Genomic DNA, 15,025 nt, shown 5'->3' with positions numbered 1-15,025 from the left:
TTGGCCACCTTAGATGATGAAATAGAATGCCAGCTGCACCTGGTGTTTAACTTAAACCGATGCATCCACCTATCACATTGTTTGTTTTGAAGTGTTTAGAAAAGTAAATTTCAGACATCATGAGAGTACTAGAACGACCTAGAGAAGCCTTTTATTTATCACTTACCCTGATTTGTTCTTTCTCTCATGATGAGTTTTATTGTTTCTTTTTTTCTAATTAATCATTTTTTTTCCTCAGGGAGGGGGCGCTCTTAGTAGGCCTTTAAAGCAGCAAACTTTCTCTGGGACTACCTCTACTGCAGAGGTTCCACATTCTCTAGAGGAGTAGTGTATCTCCACTCCTTTACTCGGAAAAGACTTCCTGAATCCTAAGCAATTGGCTCATTACCTCCCCAGACGCCATTGCCATTTCTGCATACAAAAGACAATAAGGAGATAAGATCTTCTTGGGGTTAGATCCTGTTGTACCTCTCTCCAAAAAAGGATTTGTATTTACACATCTAAGAGAAGACACTCAAGTAAGCCATCCCAGTATAAAGAGCTCCTCAAAAGTGAAAAAAAAGCAAGTCGTCAATTTCAAATTGAAATTTACCCTTCTAAAGATAACAGGACAATCGTTACCATTAGAAAACATTGCACATTTTCACGTTTGTATGAACAAGTACTAATATCTAAACAAAGTTTAAACTCGCAAATTAAAATGTGCTTTGGATTAGAAACAACAACAGTAAAAAGTCTATGTCAAATTGATCTACCAAAATATTCTACTTGGTGGCTGTTTGGCATGTCACTGGCATCTGTCATTACTTTCATTTTACTGAGAAAGAAATAAACATTTAGAGAAATGTAGTGTCTCATCCTAGCCCATCTAGAAAAACAATGACGGATTCAGGCCTATGACCAGAGTGCCAAGAAAGACAAGAGAACTTTATCTAGGAGCTGGAAAAAAAAAAAAAACATCTCTTTGGAGAGCACACAGAATAATGTTTAGGGCGGAATGGGTAGAGAATTTGTATGGTAAAAGTCCAGGTGTGACCTAGTTGAGAAGTTCTCTTGGGTTGATTTTGTTTTAATACAAAGATTTTTGGTTACTGTTTTTGCTGTTGTTTTCTAAACGTAAGCTGACCACACTTGTAAGATAATGAGCAATGTCAATGAAACAGTCATGGATTGTCATCTGTTTTGAATGGAGCAACTCCTGCATTAGATCTATAGTAGGACAGGATCTATAGTAGGACAGGATCTGTGGCCATGCCTGCAATTGTGATTTGTTCGTGTATCATGCTTGGCCCCTATGTTTATTGGATATCTAGTAAGTGTCAGGACTAGACAGGATGCTGTGGCGGCAGTAATGAACAAGGTGGACATAGCTGGTGGCCTTAGAATGCTAATAGTCTAACAGGGAAGATATTAAGCCAGTCATTTAAATTTTTTATTAGAGAATTATAACTGTGGCAATTATTGGAGAAAATATATAGAACTGTATATAGACCCAGATAACAAGAATATTTGCTCTAGTCCCATGGGTCAGAGAACTTCCTGAGGAGTTGATAATCTTTTACCTGAAAAGTGAAGAGAGACTAAATGGGCAAAAGGATGGGTAGAGCACATTCCATATGGGGCAGCATATAGGAAGCTCTGAGATCCCGATAGTGACTATTCAAGGACTTGGAGCAGAGCAAGGGGAAGATTGGTGCGAGGAGGCTGAAATGTAATTTAGAAGTCATCTTTTCATGGCTTTGTAAAGTATGTTCGTAAGTTAGTCTGAATTTTAAGAATAACAGAAAGTCATTGAAGGATAGAGAAGTTTAAAAGATAACTGCAGGTGCAAGGTAGAGAATCGCTTCAGGAAAAGAAGGAGTGGGTAAGAGCAGACCAGTTAAGAGACTTCGGCATTGCCACGACTATAAAAGCATAGAAGGGCAAGTTTTGTTTATTTGTTTTTGTTTTTTAAAAGAAAAGAATATTGTCTTTAGATTAGCACAAGTAGTCATAATCTTACTAAGGAAACAACACATACCTGCATATGGAAAATGACAGATTTCAAAATAATATAACCATAAGTATAAGTAAATAATTTAAAATACTCGACGTGTATAAATACAAGAGTGATGCCTTTATATAGCGAAAACTACTTTTAATGTTTAGATTGGCGATGGTTTACATGGATAAGATTTTTGAGGATTCAGAGGATTCCTGATATTTATCATACTGTCATTTATTACTAACTCAGACTTCCTGAAGTATTTTTAAATTACTTATGAAAGATTACATACATTTTTACTTGTTTTAGTGTTGATAGTCAATTGCAGTCCAAAAATTCCAATTAGTGTTTTATGTGTATCTAAGTGTGTCTGTATACCTCCTATTAATGTATACCCCTGTTATTTAAAAACATTATTTCCAGCTACCATGGCAAATTAGAATTTGTAGTGTAATATATAGCTCAGTATGTAATATTTTGAATAAAATGTCATAAACATTTTCCAATGTTCTTATATTTGTGTGTTTTGCTTTATGATACAAATACATCTAGTTTCAGAGTTCCCCCAGTAGCCTGTGAAATAGAATATATGGTATATTTTTCATCTTTATATTGGTTAGTAAAAATATTTATTGAATAAATTAATGCAGGAAGAGAACTCTTCCATAGATATTTTATACAGCTCCACAATTATATTTGCATCACTGAGTCAGAACACGAAGTAATTGTAGAAAAGTTTTAAATAGAACAAACTATATCTTTTTTTTTTAATTACAGTGTTGCTCTATTATGTTCCTAGTGCCCAGGGAAAAGAGACTTATTATTTCATTTTAATTCTAAAATGTTCTACATGCAAAATGTATTTAGCTCATATTAAGACACGGAAATAGGTTTACGTTATTAGTGTTTCAAAGGAGCCTAAATAAATCTATTAGACAACCAAATTTGTAAATATAAAATATTATAACTGAATACAAGTAATAGTCTATGGATATAAAGGGCGTTAACATACTGTTTCATTATATAAGTATTAGTTCTAGATTTTTCACTAGGTGGCAGGCTTAGCTAATACTTTCAGTTTCTCAGTCCAAAATAACATAAATGTTGTAAGTTCATTTATGTAGAACAGAAATGGGAGCCACATCAAGTAAATTATGTTGTCCTGTTTAATTTCAACTCCAGAAGTCACTCAAATACAATGACTGGGTCAATCAATCGTATTTTCACTCACTCTTATTAAGACCCTAAATATTTCTAGCTACATATATGTGTATATTTCTATTTGATAGGATGTGTCATAAAAGGATAATAAACAAAAGAATCCAGGTAACCACAACTTGATTACAGTGAAAATACTGATTTATATCAAAGATAAAATACATATTATTTAAGGGAAATAAAAATGTTTCAAAAGTTAAACTCGATTTTCATTAGTTTGTAACTACATTTTCCTCATAAATTCTATCTCTAGCCTGATATCTCAACACTGTTCTAAATGTTCTTCATAATTTATTCATTCACTAGTGTCTTAATGCTACTTAATCTAGGAGTGTTGAGTCAGCCACAATTTATCACCCCTAGAAAAAATACATATATCCTTATAATTTGTGAATTTTTATTGTTTCATCTATTATATTATAGTGTTTAAAGTCAGGAATCTTACTTTATGTATTTATCTATCTACTGGAGACCAGAACTTTCTGATAGTAAAAAGTTGATAATTATTCATTAAGGCTAAATGAAAGTAATTTATAAAATGTTATTTTTTAAAAGAGTTGATTTTTAATATATGAAACATGAATCTATTGCTAGATATTGTTAATAATTTATTTTGTTTGGATCATCTGTGTTTCCTTACACTGCTCTATCTTCCTCTTTATTATAATGGTGAGGGGAAGCTTCAGCACCTAATGCTGTGGTGTGACCCAGGCCCTGCCACCTACTAGAATGTTACCTTGAACATACTATTTTGTCTCTTTGGGCCTCAGTTTCCTCACCTATAAACTAATAATTGGAGGTAAATCATAGAGTACTTTTTGCAGTTTGAAGAGGTAACGTGACCCTCTCGATTTCTAACACAAATTGAAAACTATTGAGATCCAAAGAAGTCAGGCAGATAAAGTTAAAAATATTAGGCAAGAGGATGTGACTTTGGTGTAGGCAAAAGTGGGCTTTTAAAATCCACCCTTGAGAACCTTGGTCAGGAGCCATACTGGACAACCACAAGACTTGTCCTATAGGGCTTATCTCTCCTCACAGCTTGGCACAGACCAGCACACATCTAAAGACACTGAAAAGATAGAGTCAGGGTTGAGACACACACCCTCAGCTCTTCCTAGGGAAAGAGAGGATACAGATAGAAACACAAGAGGGTTCCTACCTGATGTGAAGATTACGTGAGTTAACACATGGACAACTGTTAGAGTAGTACTTTATAGTTATTGTTTTATGGACATATGTTACCCATCGGAGAGAAAAAAAAAAAGGAAAAGACAAAGAGGAGAACCTTAGATCCATTAATTTTTATTTTTAAAGTTTAGTACATGAATGTGGGATTTATTATCTGCATGAGTCTATAGGGCTTTGTGTTCATTGATTCATTTTTGTCCTATTTTTCATTTTAGTTTCTATTTCCCCAGATGATTGAATTTTGTCTGTGACAACCATATATGGTGAATATCTTTAGTGACATTGTTATTTTAAAATATTTCTTAAATAAATACTTTGAAACTCCCAGATGGTATGAAATTTGGCAGTTGGTGGCATTTCCCAGGCCTACCAGATGGAGTTTGCCAGCCAAAAGTCAACAGACATTTTTTTCCATCAGGCCACTTTTCTAATTTTTAGCGAGTTTTTGGGAAAATAACTTTTATTTATTGAATGTACCATCATGGGTGACTTTTGAGTGAGAATAGAGCTGCTGAAAGAAAGTCCTGTGAAATATGGATGCTATAGTGTTTCTCCGTAAGCTCATCTAATTAAATTTCGTGCCCTGTTCATCAAGATTTCATCTCAAATGCACAAACATGAATTGAGAAATTGTTTACTTTCACAAAGATTTGTTAATTAAAGGAATATAAGGTCATAGGCACTGAGAGGGAAACCTTGCTTTCTTGGTGTGACGATTTATTAAGATAACTAAGGCATGAATAAAACCAACCAGGAAGCTTGAGAGGCCAACAGGTAGTTTAATCAATAAATCAAACACTGGGGAGCCAAAGTGGAGGGGATGATTCTGACTTTAAAAATTGTTTAAGTTTCATCTTGAATGGATTTGAGAGCCACTTTAAGTATTGGTTGTGATTTCGTAGTATAGAGATTCAGGAGAAAAGGAAACAGAAAAGAAATGGCATTTCAGGCAGAAATAACAACATGAGAAAAATAAAAAAACCTAAGAAAATAGTAATAACCATTCTAACTAGGAAACACTACCTTTCGTATATAGCCACTAGCTTCATGCTTTGCTACATCCTTTCTTTGCAGAATCTGATATTTAGAGTTTCTGTAATGAATTTAAGGTCACAGAACTATTGAAAAAGGTATCAGTTGCACAAATAAAATTACTGTGTTTTTAACATTAGAAGTCAGCAAAAGAAATTATATCCTGGTTATTGTTTTGCTGATATTATTTTAATAACGATTATTACAATTTACCTAAATCAAGAACTACAACACTATTTATTATCAAAATGAAGATTAAGCCATATAATACTGGCTATATTTCTTCCTTTTATTAAAAGATTTCACAAAATACCCAAAGATATCCTAGCTCTCAAAGGCCTTGATTGTGTAAGACCCAATGTTAGTCCATTTGGGCTCACGGCCAAGAGGGCGTGTTAAGTTTCGCAGATAACTCTGAGGAAAAAACCAAAAAAACTCTTCTTAAGGATGAGTTAGTGTCTTAACTAGAATGGTGACTAAAGCCCAGTGGAAACACGCCTGAGAGGCAGATAATCAGAGAAGCCTGGTCTGAAGGCTGAGAAAGGCCCTGCTGGCTGCAGAGCAGTAGGGTGGGCCCACTCTCCCCAGCAGGAGGGAGCAGTCCTGGCAAATCATCCATCAACCTGCCGGAGTTAGACCTGAGGAAAGGTAAACACTCATCTGTAACACTGGGGTTCAGGGACAGGGCTCCCATGTGAAAAGAAGCATGTACCACATCAAGCACTCAGGCACACGGAAGTCACAGCACCCTCATGACTGAATGAGCATACATTCATAAAATGAGAGCAGCAGGAGTTGTTTGTTCCTGAGCCACACAAACAGGCGGTTTATATTCTGCATATCTGCAGTCAGTTCTAGTCCCTGAGTTCAAGGGATGGTTCAGCCTAATGATGGGAATTGTAAGTGGTCATAACTTGGTTTAAAGACATATCATATGGAAAAAAAGCTGATTATCACAGAAGTGGCTGCCACAGAGAATATCAAAATATTTAAACAAGGAAAGCTACCAGGGATGCATAGATATCAGGTAAGGATCAGATCATGAACAACAGCAAAAATAAAAAGCATTTATTGTGGTATCATCCTGCCTCTTTTCTCTGGGGGGAGTCAATCTTGTGTGAGCGTGTATGTATGTGTGCTCGTTTTGGTGTATATTTGAGAGAGTGTCAAATGGGAAGAAAGCTAATGTGAAGCCATGGGACCTGTGAAAAAAATTCTCAGGAGACTTTTGGGGAACACTATCAATGCTTTAGCTTTGGCCCCGATTCATTACAATGAAATTTTATATAAATGATTTCCTCGTCTCAGAAGTTTGTTATAGCAAGATTTGACATATAAAAACTGCGCACTATGAGAATAAGGGGCCATAGGACATGAAAGAGCTCACATAATAGATGAGAAGCTCATTATGTGAAATTTTTGCCCATCAGCTTATTTATCTTTACAAATTTCTGTTTCAATGCCATCGCAAAGTAACCTTGTAACTTCTTAAATCACCTTTATGAGTTTCTCTTCTATGTTGTTCCATAATTGTAAAGAGAAAATGTCTAATAAAAGCCAAATTACTGAATTTATTTTTCTTATTGTGCTAAAATGTCTGTTAAAATATTCTTTGGGAAATATTGTTTCATTTTTCCTGCATTGTACAGAAGATTTTATGTGGCACTGCCTGCTGTTGTAATTGGATATAGTTTTATGCCTAAGGCTAGGAATCACTCACTCACAAATATGTTGTTATAAAAAATACCATATTGGATTGTTAGTGTAATGCAAATGTTCTTTTGAAATGTAGGTTGTTTTCCAGTCTCAGTATTATCACAGAGCTAACTCACCCAGCCAACATGAGATTCATGCAATTCAGAGCCAAAGACTGTTATTCTCTTGCTCTTTCAAAACTGGAAAAGGTAAGACCCCACATTATCAAGTAAATTAGATGTAACCATCTTTATTCAAAAATTAACTCTGTAAATATATAAATAAAAATGCCATGAGATAGTAAAAATAAAATGCTGTTTTGAATTTCTGTTTGGGAGATGAAATTCTAGTTTACAATTTTTTTAAAAATGTGAATTGACAGATTTGAACAATTTATATCACAGGTAAATATGATGGAGATATTTTGTTCTATTATTAATAAGTATTAAACACATGATTTGTGAAAGAATGCAACAGAAATGTGTATACTCACTTATTTGCTATGTCATGAAATCTATCTTTACACAGGGCTTTTCAGTTTCCAAAAAATCCTTAAGGTCTTAAAAAACTATAGGCTTTGTTGAAAACTGGCTTCCCAGATGTCACCAACACAACCTGACGTAAAGCTAAGTTTATTGCTTACCTAGATAGGGGAGACTGCCTCCCCAACAGAAGTTTGGCGAGGTCTCAGAGGGAGGAAAACAAGGTCAAAATTTAGTGAGAACTGGAATTTAATTTAATGATGATATTTCAAAACAGAGACTTGATCGGGACTGGGAAGAGATCCGGATAATGCTAATAGAGACAATGGAATTGCAAAGTAATGTTATATAGTCAGAAAGATTTGGTTTCCATTTTCAGTATACAGGCTGAGTGTGGGTGTAGATGGTTTTTGCACTCAATTTTGACTTACTACTAAATTGTAGTGTACTGAGAGAACTAGATGTGAAAGGAAAAAAAAAAAAAAAGACCCAGTCTTACACACATAAAATGTGTTAACCTGGGTGTAGTGGCTCGTGCCTATAATCAGAGTGATTTGGGAAGCTGAGACAGGAGGATCCCTTGAGCCCAAAAGTTCAACGCTGCAGTGAGCTACGATCATGGCAGTGCACGCCAGCCTGGGTGGCAGAGTGAGATCCTGTTTCTAAAAATAAATAAATAGTTAAATCTAGGCTGTTTTCATTTCTTATAACAATATAAGAGGTAGAGAAAATTATGCCTTATATTTTTTTGGTTAGTTATTTCTGTTATGACAGACCAGACGCTGTCCTAATTCCTGGGAAACATATTGTTGAGTAAGGTGGTGTCTGTACCCATATCTACTGATTTCTCCAAAACTAGTCATACACATAATGTTTATAGAGCTTTACCCTGCTTTTTCATGGCCATAGGGAAATTGTTGTGCCCTGCTTCCAGATGTGGAACTCAGTTTGAGGCTAGATAGATACCTCTCCCAAGATTATACAGCTACCAGTCCAATTCAGTAAGGGAAATGTAAGGCTATTAATATTCAGGACAGAGAATTTCCACTATGCCACATCACTTTAGCAACATAAAAAAAGATGGCAAGCCGGGCTAAATTGACTCAGACTCAAAAGCAAACCAAATAATCAGAAATCCAGCAGGAATCCGTGCTGGCATGATATAGTACAGCCTCCCTCATGGTAAATGAGGTAGAATCACCTCGTGCTAAAGAAGCCGGGCTCTGGAGTCAGATTGGTCCAACTCGCCACTACTTTTGAGGAATGGAAACTGGATAAATTATTTCATAGCCTTGGGATTCTTATATGGAAAATAGTGGTAGGAACTATTTTAAATAGTAGGGTCATTTTAGAGATTACAGCATGTAATCTATGCAAAACACTTCGCCCTGCATTTGATATATAATTAGTACTCAAATAAATGGTACTAAAATCTTAATGATAGATTTTATATTTGTTGATATTGTCACCAATAAGAATTTTATTCTGTGTATTCAGATTGTTGACGAGTCAGTTGATGTAGCAAGGTCATAATTGTGGAAGATATTTTCAGTATTTGTTAGCATTTGTGTTGACATGGTTGTGTGCTTATTGCATTAGAGGAAAAGAAGAAAACTATGAGATATACATGCCAGTCAGTTACATACATCTCCTTATCCAAAGGAAAAATAAAACTTAATATCTTCGCAGCAAACAAGAAAGTACAATTAAGACCCAGGTATCTAGGCTAAACTCCCAAAGAGAGAGACACAAGTTGCCTTCCTCCTTGATGTTCACATTTCAAAAAGATACCCCCAAGGCCCACAAGAAAAACATTCCTGGAATGCAAAACTGACTACAGGTTTATTTAACTTTTCAGAGATTTGCATCTATCTCACTGACAGAGAAAGGATTTCCAGTTACAAGTTTTTGACAGGGAAAGAATTTACAGTTACAAGTTTTCTAAAGAAAATACTCCAAGGAAAAGGGAAGGGACTTTGGTCATCAGGGTAATTTTTTTTTTTTTTTTTTGAGATTTGTATTTGCTCTCATATCTTTTAGATTTTTCCCACGAAGAAAAAAGAAACTCAATACATCAACATATTTCCAAAGTATTCAAAGGTAGAAAGATTAGAGGAAGTGGGATTGAAATCAGTAGTTTGAATGTTATAAAGCCATGGAAAATTCTTTGATCCACTTGTTACCACATTATGTTAAAGTTAGGATTTTAGAAACTTAAAAATTTAAAAATGTAAAATGTAGAAACTTTTTAGTCTTTTATATTCTCGTGGGTTGAATCTCATGCCCATCCAAAAAAAAAAAAAAAAAAAAAAAAAAAACCAATGCTGTCCTGGGGTCCTAACTCTTACAGATGTGGTCTTTAGAGAAAGGCAGTCAACTTCAAAGGAAACCATAGGGTGGTTTCTAATTTGTAGCTCACTGACAGTTTTATTAAAAGGACGAATTTAGATACAGAGACAGACACACATTAAAGGAAGGCAATGTAAAGGGAAACAGAAGACAGTCCTCCATAAGCCAAGGAGAAAGGCCTGGAAGAGAGCTTTCATTTACAGTCCTCAGAAGGAACCAATCTTGACAATATCTTTATTTTAGATTTCTTGCCTCTACGACTGTAAGACAATAAATTTATACTGTTTAAAACGCCCAGGCAATATTACTTTATTATGGTAGCCCTATCAAACAGTGTTCCATGAATGATATGATAAATCTTCCAATCAAGTTTTTTTTTTTTTTTTTTTTTATCATGACTATTTACTGGTATGACAGCTAACACAGTATTTAATATCTTTCCATATTTGTATTCTGGGTGAAAGAAGATTTTTAGGATTAGAAAACTGATCTCTATTTCCAATATTTAAATAATCAGTAGCTTTTTCTATAGTTACTGTTGGCTGAGGAATACATGGATTTTTATTCTTCCAAACAATTATGAATATTGTTTCCATCTATCTATAAGTAGATGCCCTTGCACCTTCACAGGTGAGACCTTCACCTTTAGAAACACAATTAAGATTTTATATCCTGGCTGAGTATGGTGAATCACACCTGTAATCCCAGCACTTTGGGAGGTCAAGGCAGGTGGATGACTTGAGGTCAGGAGTTCGAGACCAGTGTCGCCAACATGGTGAAGTCCCGCCTCCACGAATAATAGAAAAATTAGCCAGGCATGGTTGTGTGCACCTGTAGTCCCAGCTACTCAGGAGGCTGAGGCATGAGAATCGCTTGAACCCAGGAGGCAGAAGTTGTAGTGAGCCAAGATTGAGCTATTGCACTCCAGCCTGGGTGACAGAGAGAGACTCTGTCTCTAAATAAATAAATAAATAAATCAGAAATAAACAACAACTTGGCTGCTGACACACTTTTTTTGCTACTAAGTGGTCTTCATTCATGTTTTAGAAGTGGCAGGATTTATGGGTGCAGCACAGCAACATGGCACAAGTATACATATGTAACAAACCTGCACGTTATGCACATGTACCCTACAACTTAAAGTATAATAATAATAAATAAATTAAAAAAAAAAAAAAAAAAAGAAGTGGCAGGATTTATAGGGATAGGTGTGGAATGTTAAACTGTATTATTCCCAATTACTTTACTTTTGTGATGATTAAGCTTTGATGTTTTCCTTATAGATCTTGCATTCTAATAAATATTAATATATGGTTTCTATTGGTATCAGAAATAATATTCTGTAAAGATTTACTGAAAGTAGCTATGTAGTGAAGAATATCTACTTTAAGGGGATATAGGGGTGAAGATAAAATTATCCCTTTGCCCTCCAAAGGTTTACTGAAACTCACAAAAGGCAGATGAATAGCAGAAGTGGCATGCAAATTTATTAGCACCCATGCGGGAGAATCACCAAGTAATTGCCCCACCATGCAATGGGGTGCACATGGTTATATACTTTTTTCCTAGAAGAAAGGGAGATGAGAGGTATGAATGATTTGGTGGGGACACATAGTAAATGATCTTCAGGAAAATTCAGTAGACTTGAGGAACATATGATATGGCCTGGGACAAAATCTGTTGGGCCCACAGAGCAGACAATGGTTTGTGACAAAAGTCTGTTCAGATGTGTTGACAGACTTCAATCTTGCTTCCTGTGATGTGAGTTCAGTTAATTAAAACTCAAGGAAGAGACCAGAGTAATTGTTTTCTTCTTTGGCAGGTTCAGACTTTAGGCCAATAAGGGAACTGCAGAGAACAACTTCATCCTGTGCTTTGGGAGAGAAAGGATTGAGAGGAGGTTGTAGGGCAGTGGGGAGTCAGAGAGATCTTGAGAGGCTTCTTATTCTGTTCAGCATGTCGAGGCACTATATTTTGGGGTATTAGTTTCTGAGCTCCAATAGGGAGAAAAAAATTCTCACCCATTATTATAGGGGCAGAGGCCCCTATAACAAAAAACAGATTAACAAGAGAGAAATATAACACATTTATTGAACATAAATAATATGTGACAGATGTCTTCAGAAACAAAGACTCAAAGAAACAGGGAAATCTGTGTATTTATATATCTAGGCATGGACGGCTGTACAGCATTATGATTGGACAAAGTGGGTATCATGGTAATAAATTAGGGAGGTGACTTAGCAAGGCCTATTTTTCAGATCTTCTTGGCGTCTCTTTGTCTTCAGATATGAGGACATTGCCCTCCTCTGAGTAGAGGGGAAACCCTCTGGAATGAGGATCTGATGACCTGCCTTCAGTGGAAGGTCAGCTAAGTTTTATGGCCTGCTTCAGGGAAGGAGGGGTGAGAGAAGGTTAGAGAGTCCATCCTGCTGCTGCTATTTTCTCACATGTCAAGCTGACATATTTTGGAGTAGCATATCCTGAATCCCATCACCACAACACTGTCTTTCAATGAGAAATGGAAAGAGCTAAAAACGTGGAAGGATAACTAGTTCATAACAACAACATGAAAAACATATTGTGAAGTTCATTGATTATTCCTTGCTATCTTGAGGAACTCCCGTTTCCACTGTCTTCTGTGGTCCCTGTCTTTCCACTCAAGCTTCTTCTCAAGCCATCATTACCTATGTGACTTCAGAAACATACCCTCCTTGCAGCCTGTGTAATTTTTGTAGTCTACTACTTCCTTACGCAAGTTTGAGAAAGTTTGAAGATTTTCATGCTTATGAAAACTTACAAAGACTAAAGGTTTTTCAAAATATATTTGTCTTTCTGTGCCTGACTTATTTTTCTTAACGTAATGACTATTATGTTAAGAGAAATGATACACGTTGCTGCAAATAACACGATATCATTATTTTTGCAGATCCATAATATTCTGTTGTGTATACATATCACATTTTCTTTAGCCAGTCATCTGTTGATAAACACTTAGGTGAATTCCATATCTTGGCTGTTCTAAGTGATGCTGTTATAAACATGGAATTGTAGATACCTCTCTGAAATACTAATTTTCTTTCTTTTGGATGTATACCCAGCAGTGGGATTGCTGGATCATGTGGCAGTTCTATTAGTTTTTTGAAAAATCTTCATATTGCTGTCCATAATTGCTGTACCACTCTGCATTCTTATACAGTCATAAGCGTTCCCATTTCTCTGCATCCTTGCCAGCATTTGTTATGTTTTGTCTTTTTGATATTTTGATAATAGGCATTCTAACTGGGGTGAGATGATGTCTCACTGTGGCCTTGATTTACATTTCCCTCATGATTAGTAATGTTGAACATTTTGTTGTTTTGGGGAGAAATGAGCCGGTTACCTTCTATTCTGCCATCTTGGTAACAGTATTTGTGCCCATTTTCTTTTTCATCTGACCTTTCGTTTATGTTTTGTGCACTTTTTTGCTGATTTTTTTATGTTATCCTTGTCTTGGATATTCACATCACCATTACAATTTTCTCAGTGATGCTTTTCGTGTTTGAATGTCATTGACACTTCTCCCAACAAAGTAGGTGTAACAAGTGTAACAGGCAACAGTAGAAGAGCTACATAGAAATGGAGAAGGCAAGGAGAAAAAGAAATGGAAAAGGAGAAAACAGCAATAGAATAAAAGGGAAATGTTTGTCTCATTTTCTTCCAAAGGCTTATTTCTTTTCTCTTGCTTTGATGTATTTCACAAAGCCTTTTATTAATGTGTGTATCTGTGCACAATTTGCTTCAAGACTGCTTTCTTTAAATTTGCTTTTGAGTGATCACCATTCCCAAATGATGATCATAATCACAATATACAATCATATGATAATTACACCCGATGTAAGAAGCAAAATAATGAAAATCTGAGATGACTAGGTGGTACAATAAAAATAAATACTTGGTCTTTGTCCCTGGTTTCTGACTCAGACCTTCAAAACTCCTTGTAATTTTCTGTGTGATAGGAGTGTTTTTTGTTATTCATACTTTTCAACCATACTAGATGCTATGGCAACAAAGGGACTTATGGAGGGGCACCTCTATAGGCTGGGGTGGGCACCAGAAAAAGGAAGCTCTGATTAAAAGGTTGAAACTTTTAGCCTTTACCCTCAACTCTAGGGAGGGGAGAAGGGCTAGGGGCTGAGTTTCAGCACATGACTAATGATTTAGTTAATCTTCCCTGCATAATGAAGCCTAAATAAAAACTCTGAAAAATGAGGCTTGGATTGCTTCCTTGTTGGTGAACATGTTGACATCCTGAGACAATGGGGCACCCCAACATCACAGTCATGGAAGTTCGTGTGTTTGGGAGACCCTTTAAGACACTCCCCCACATACTTTTTCATCTACTGTTCATTTGTATTCTTCAAATCATATGTATAGTGCTTTTGTTGTTCTGTGATTTATTTCAGCTAATTATTGAATCTGAGGGTTTTTGGGAAGCCCTATATATGTAGCTGGCTGGGTAGGAATACAGTTGGCTTGAGGGCACCTAGGCCTTATGGTTGGTGTTTAAATTGGGCACAGTCTTCTGGGACTGAGCGCCTTAACTTGTGGAGTCTTTGCCAACTCCGGGTAGTTAGTGTCACAATTGAACTCAATTGTAGGATGCACACTTGATACCAGAGAATTGGTGTCAGAATGCAGTCATGTCTGTAAGTTATATATTACTTTTGTAGTCAGTGGTAGAACAAAAGATAAGAATTTCTACCAGTGATTGGAGATACCTTCTGGGAGAAATACAATAAAAATGTCATTTTTTTCCGATATGTTTTCACTATAGAATAGCAAGAAGGCAAAATTTACACATTCTCAATTTAAACTCAAGTGAATAAATATTTACTGAGCACATACTATGAGCCAAATGCCTTGCTGAATGCTAGGCATTGCAACATTGAAGAAACCACATAGAATTTATAATATGATGGGTGACACAGTTATATGGAAACAAACAAAAGCACATCGTCTTACTAATTTGTTCTGTCCAGACAACTTAAGCTACATTTTATTCATAATGTAGGTTCTGGAACAGCTGAGTGGG

At 35.8% G+C, this 15,025-nt stretch overlaps 1 protein-coding gene across 8 annotated transcripts in view; it reads left to right on the top strand.

The window, feature by feature from the left end:
* LOC105484650 (potassium sodium-activated channel subfamily T member 2) overlaps positions 1-15,025 on the top strand; it is a 402,402-nt gene that overhangs the window by 294,210 nt on the left and 93,167 nt on the right. For all 8 annotated transcript variants that reach the window (XM_071077455.1, XM_011746475.2, XM_071077482.1 and 5 more), the window contains one exon: positions 7,218-7,329. In XM_071077455.1, coding sequence (XP_070933556.1) covers positions 7,218-7,329 — 112 coding nt within the window. The remainder of the gene's footprint in view (positions 1-7,217; positions 7,330-15,025) is intronic.

The sequence above is a fragment of the Macaca nemestrina genome, chromosome 1 (assembly GCF_043159975.1).
Source record: "Macaca nemestrina isolate mMacNem1 chromosome 1, mMacNem.hap1, whole genome shotgun sequence".
Lineage (NCBI taxonomy): Eukaryota > Metazoa > Chordata > Mammalia > Primates > Cercopithecidae > Macaca > Macaca nemestrina.
Note: the sequence above shows the minus strand (reverse complement) of the source record. Positions and strands in the feature narration are given on the sequence as shown.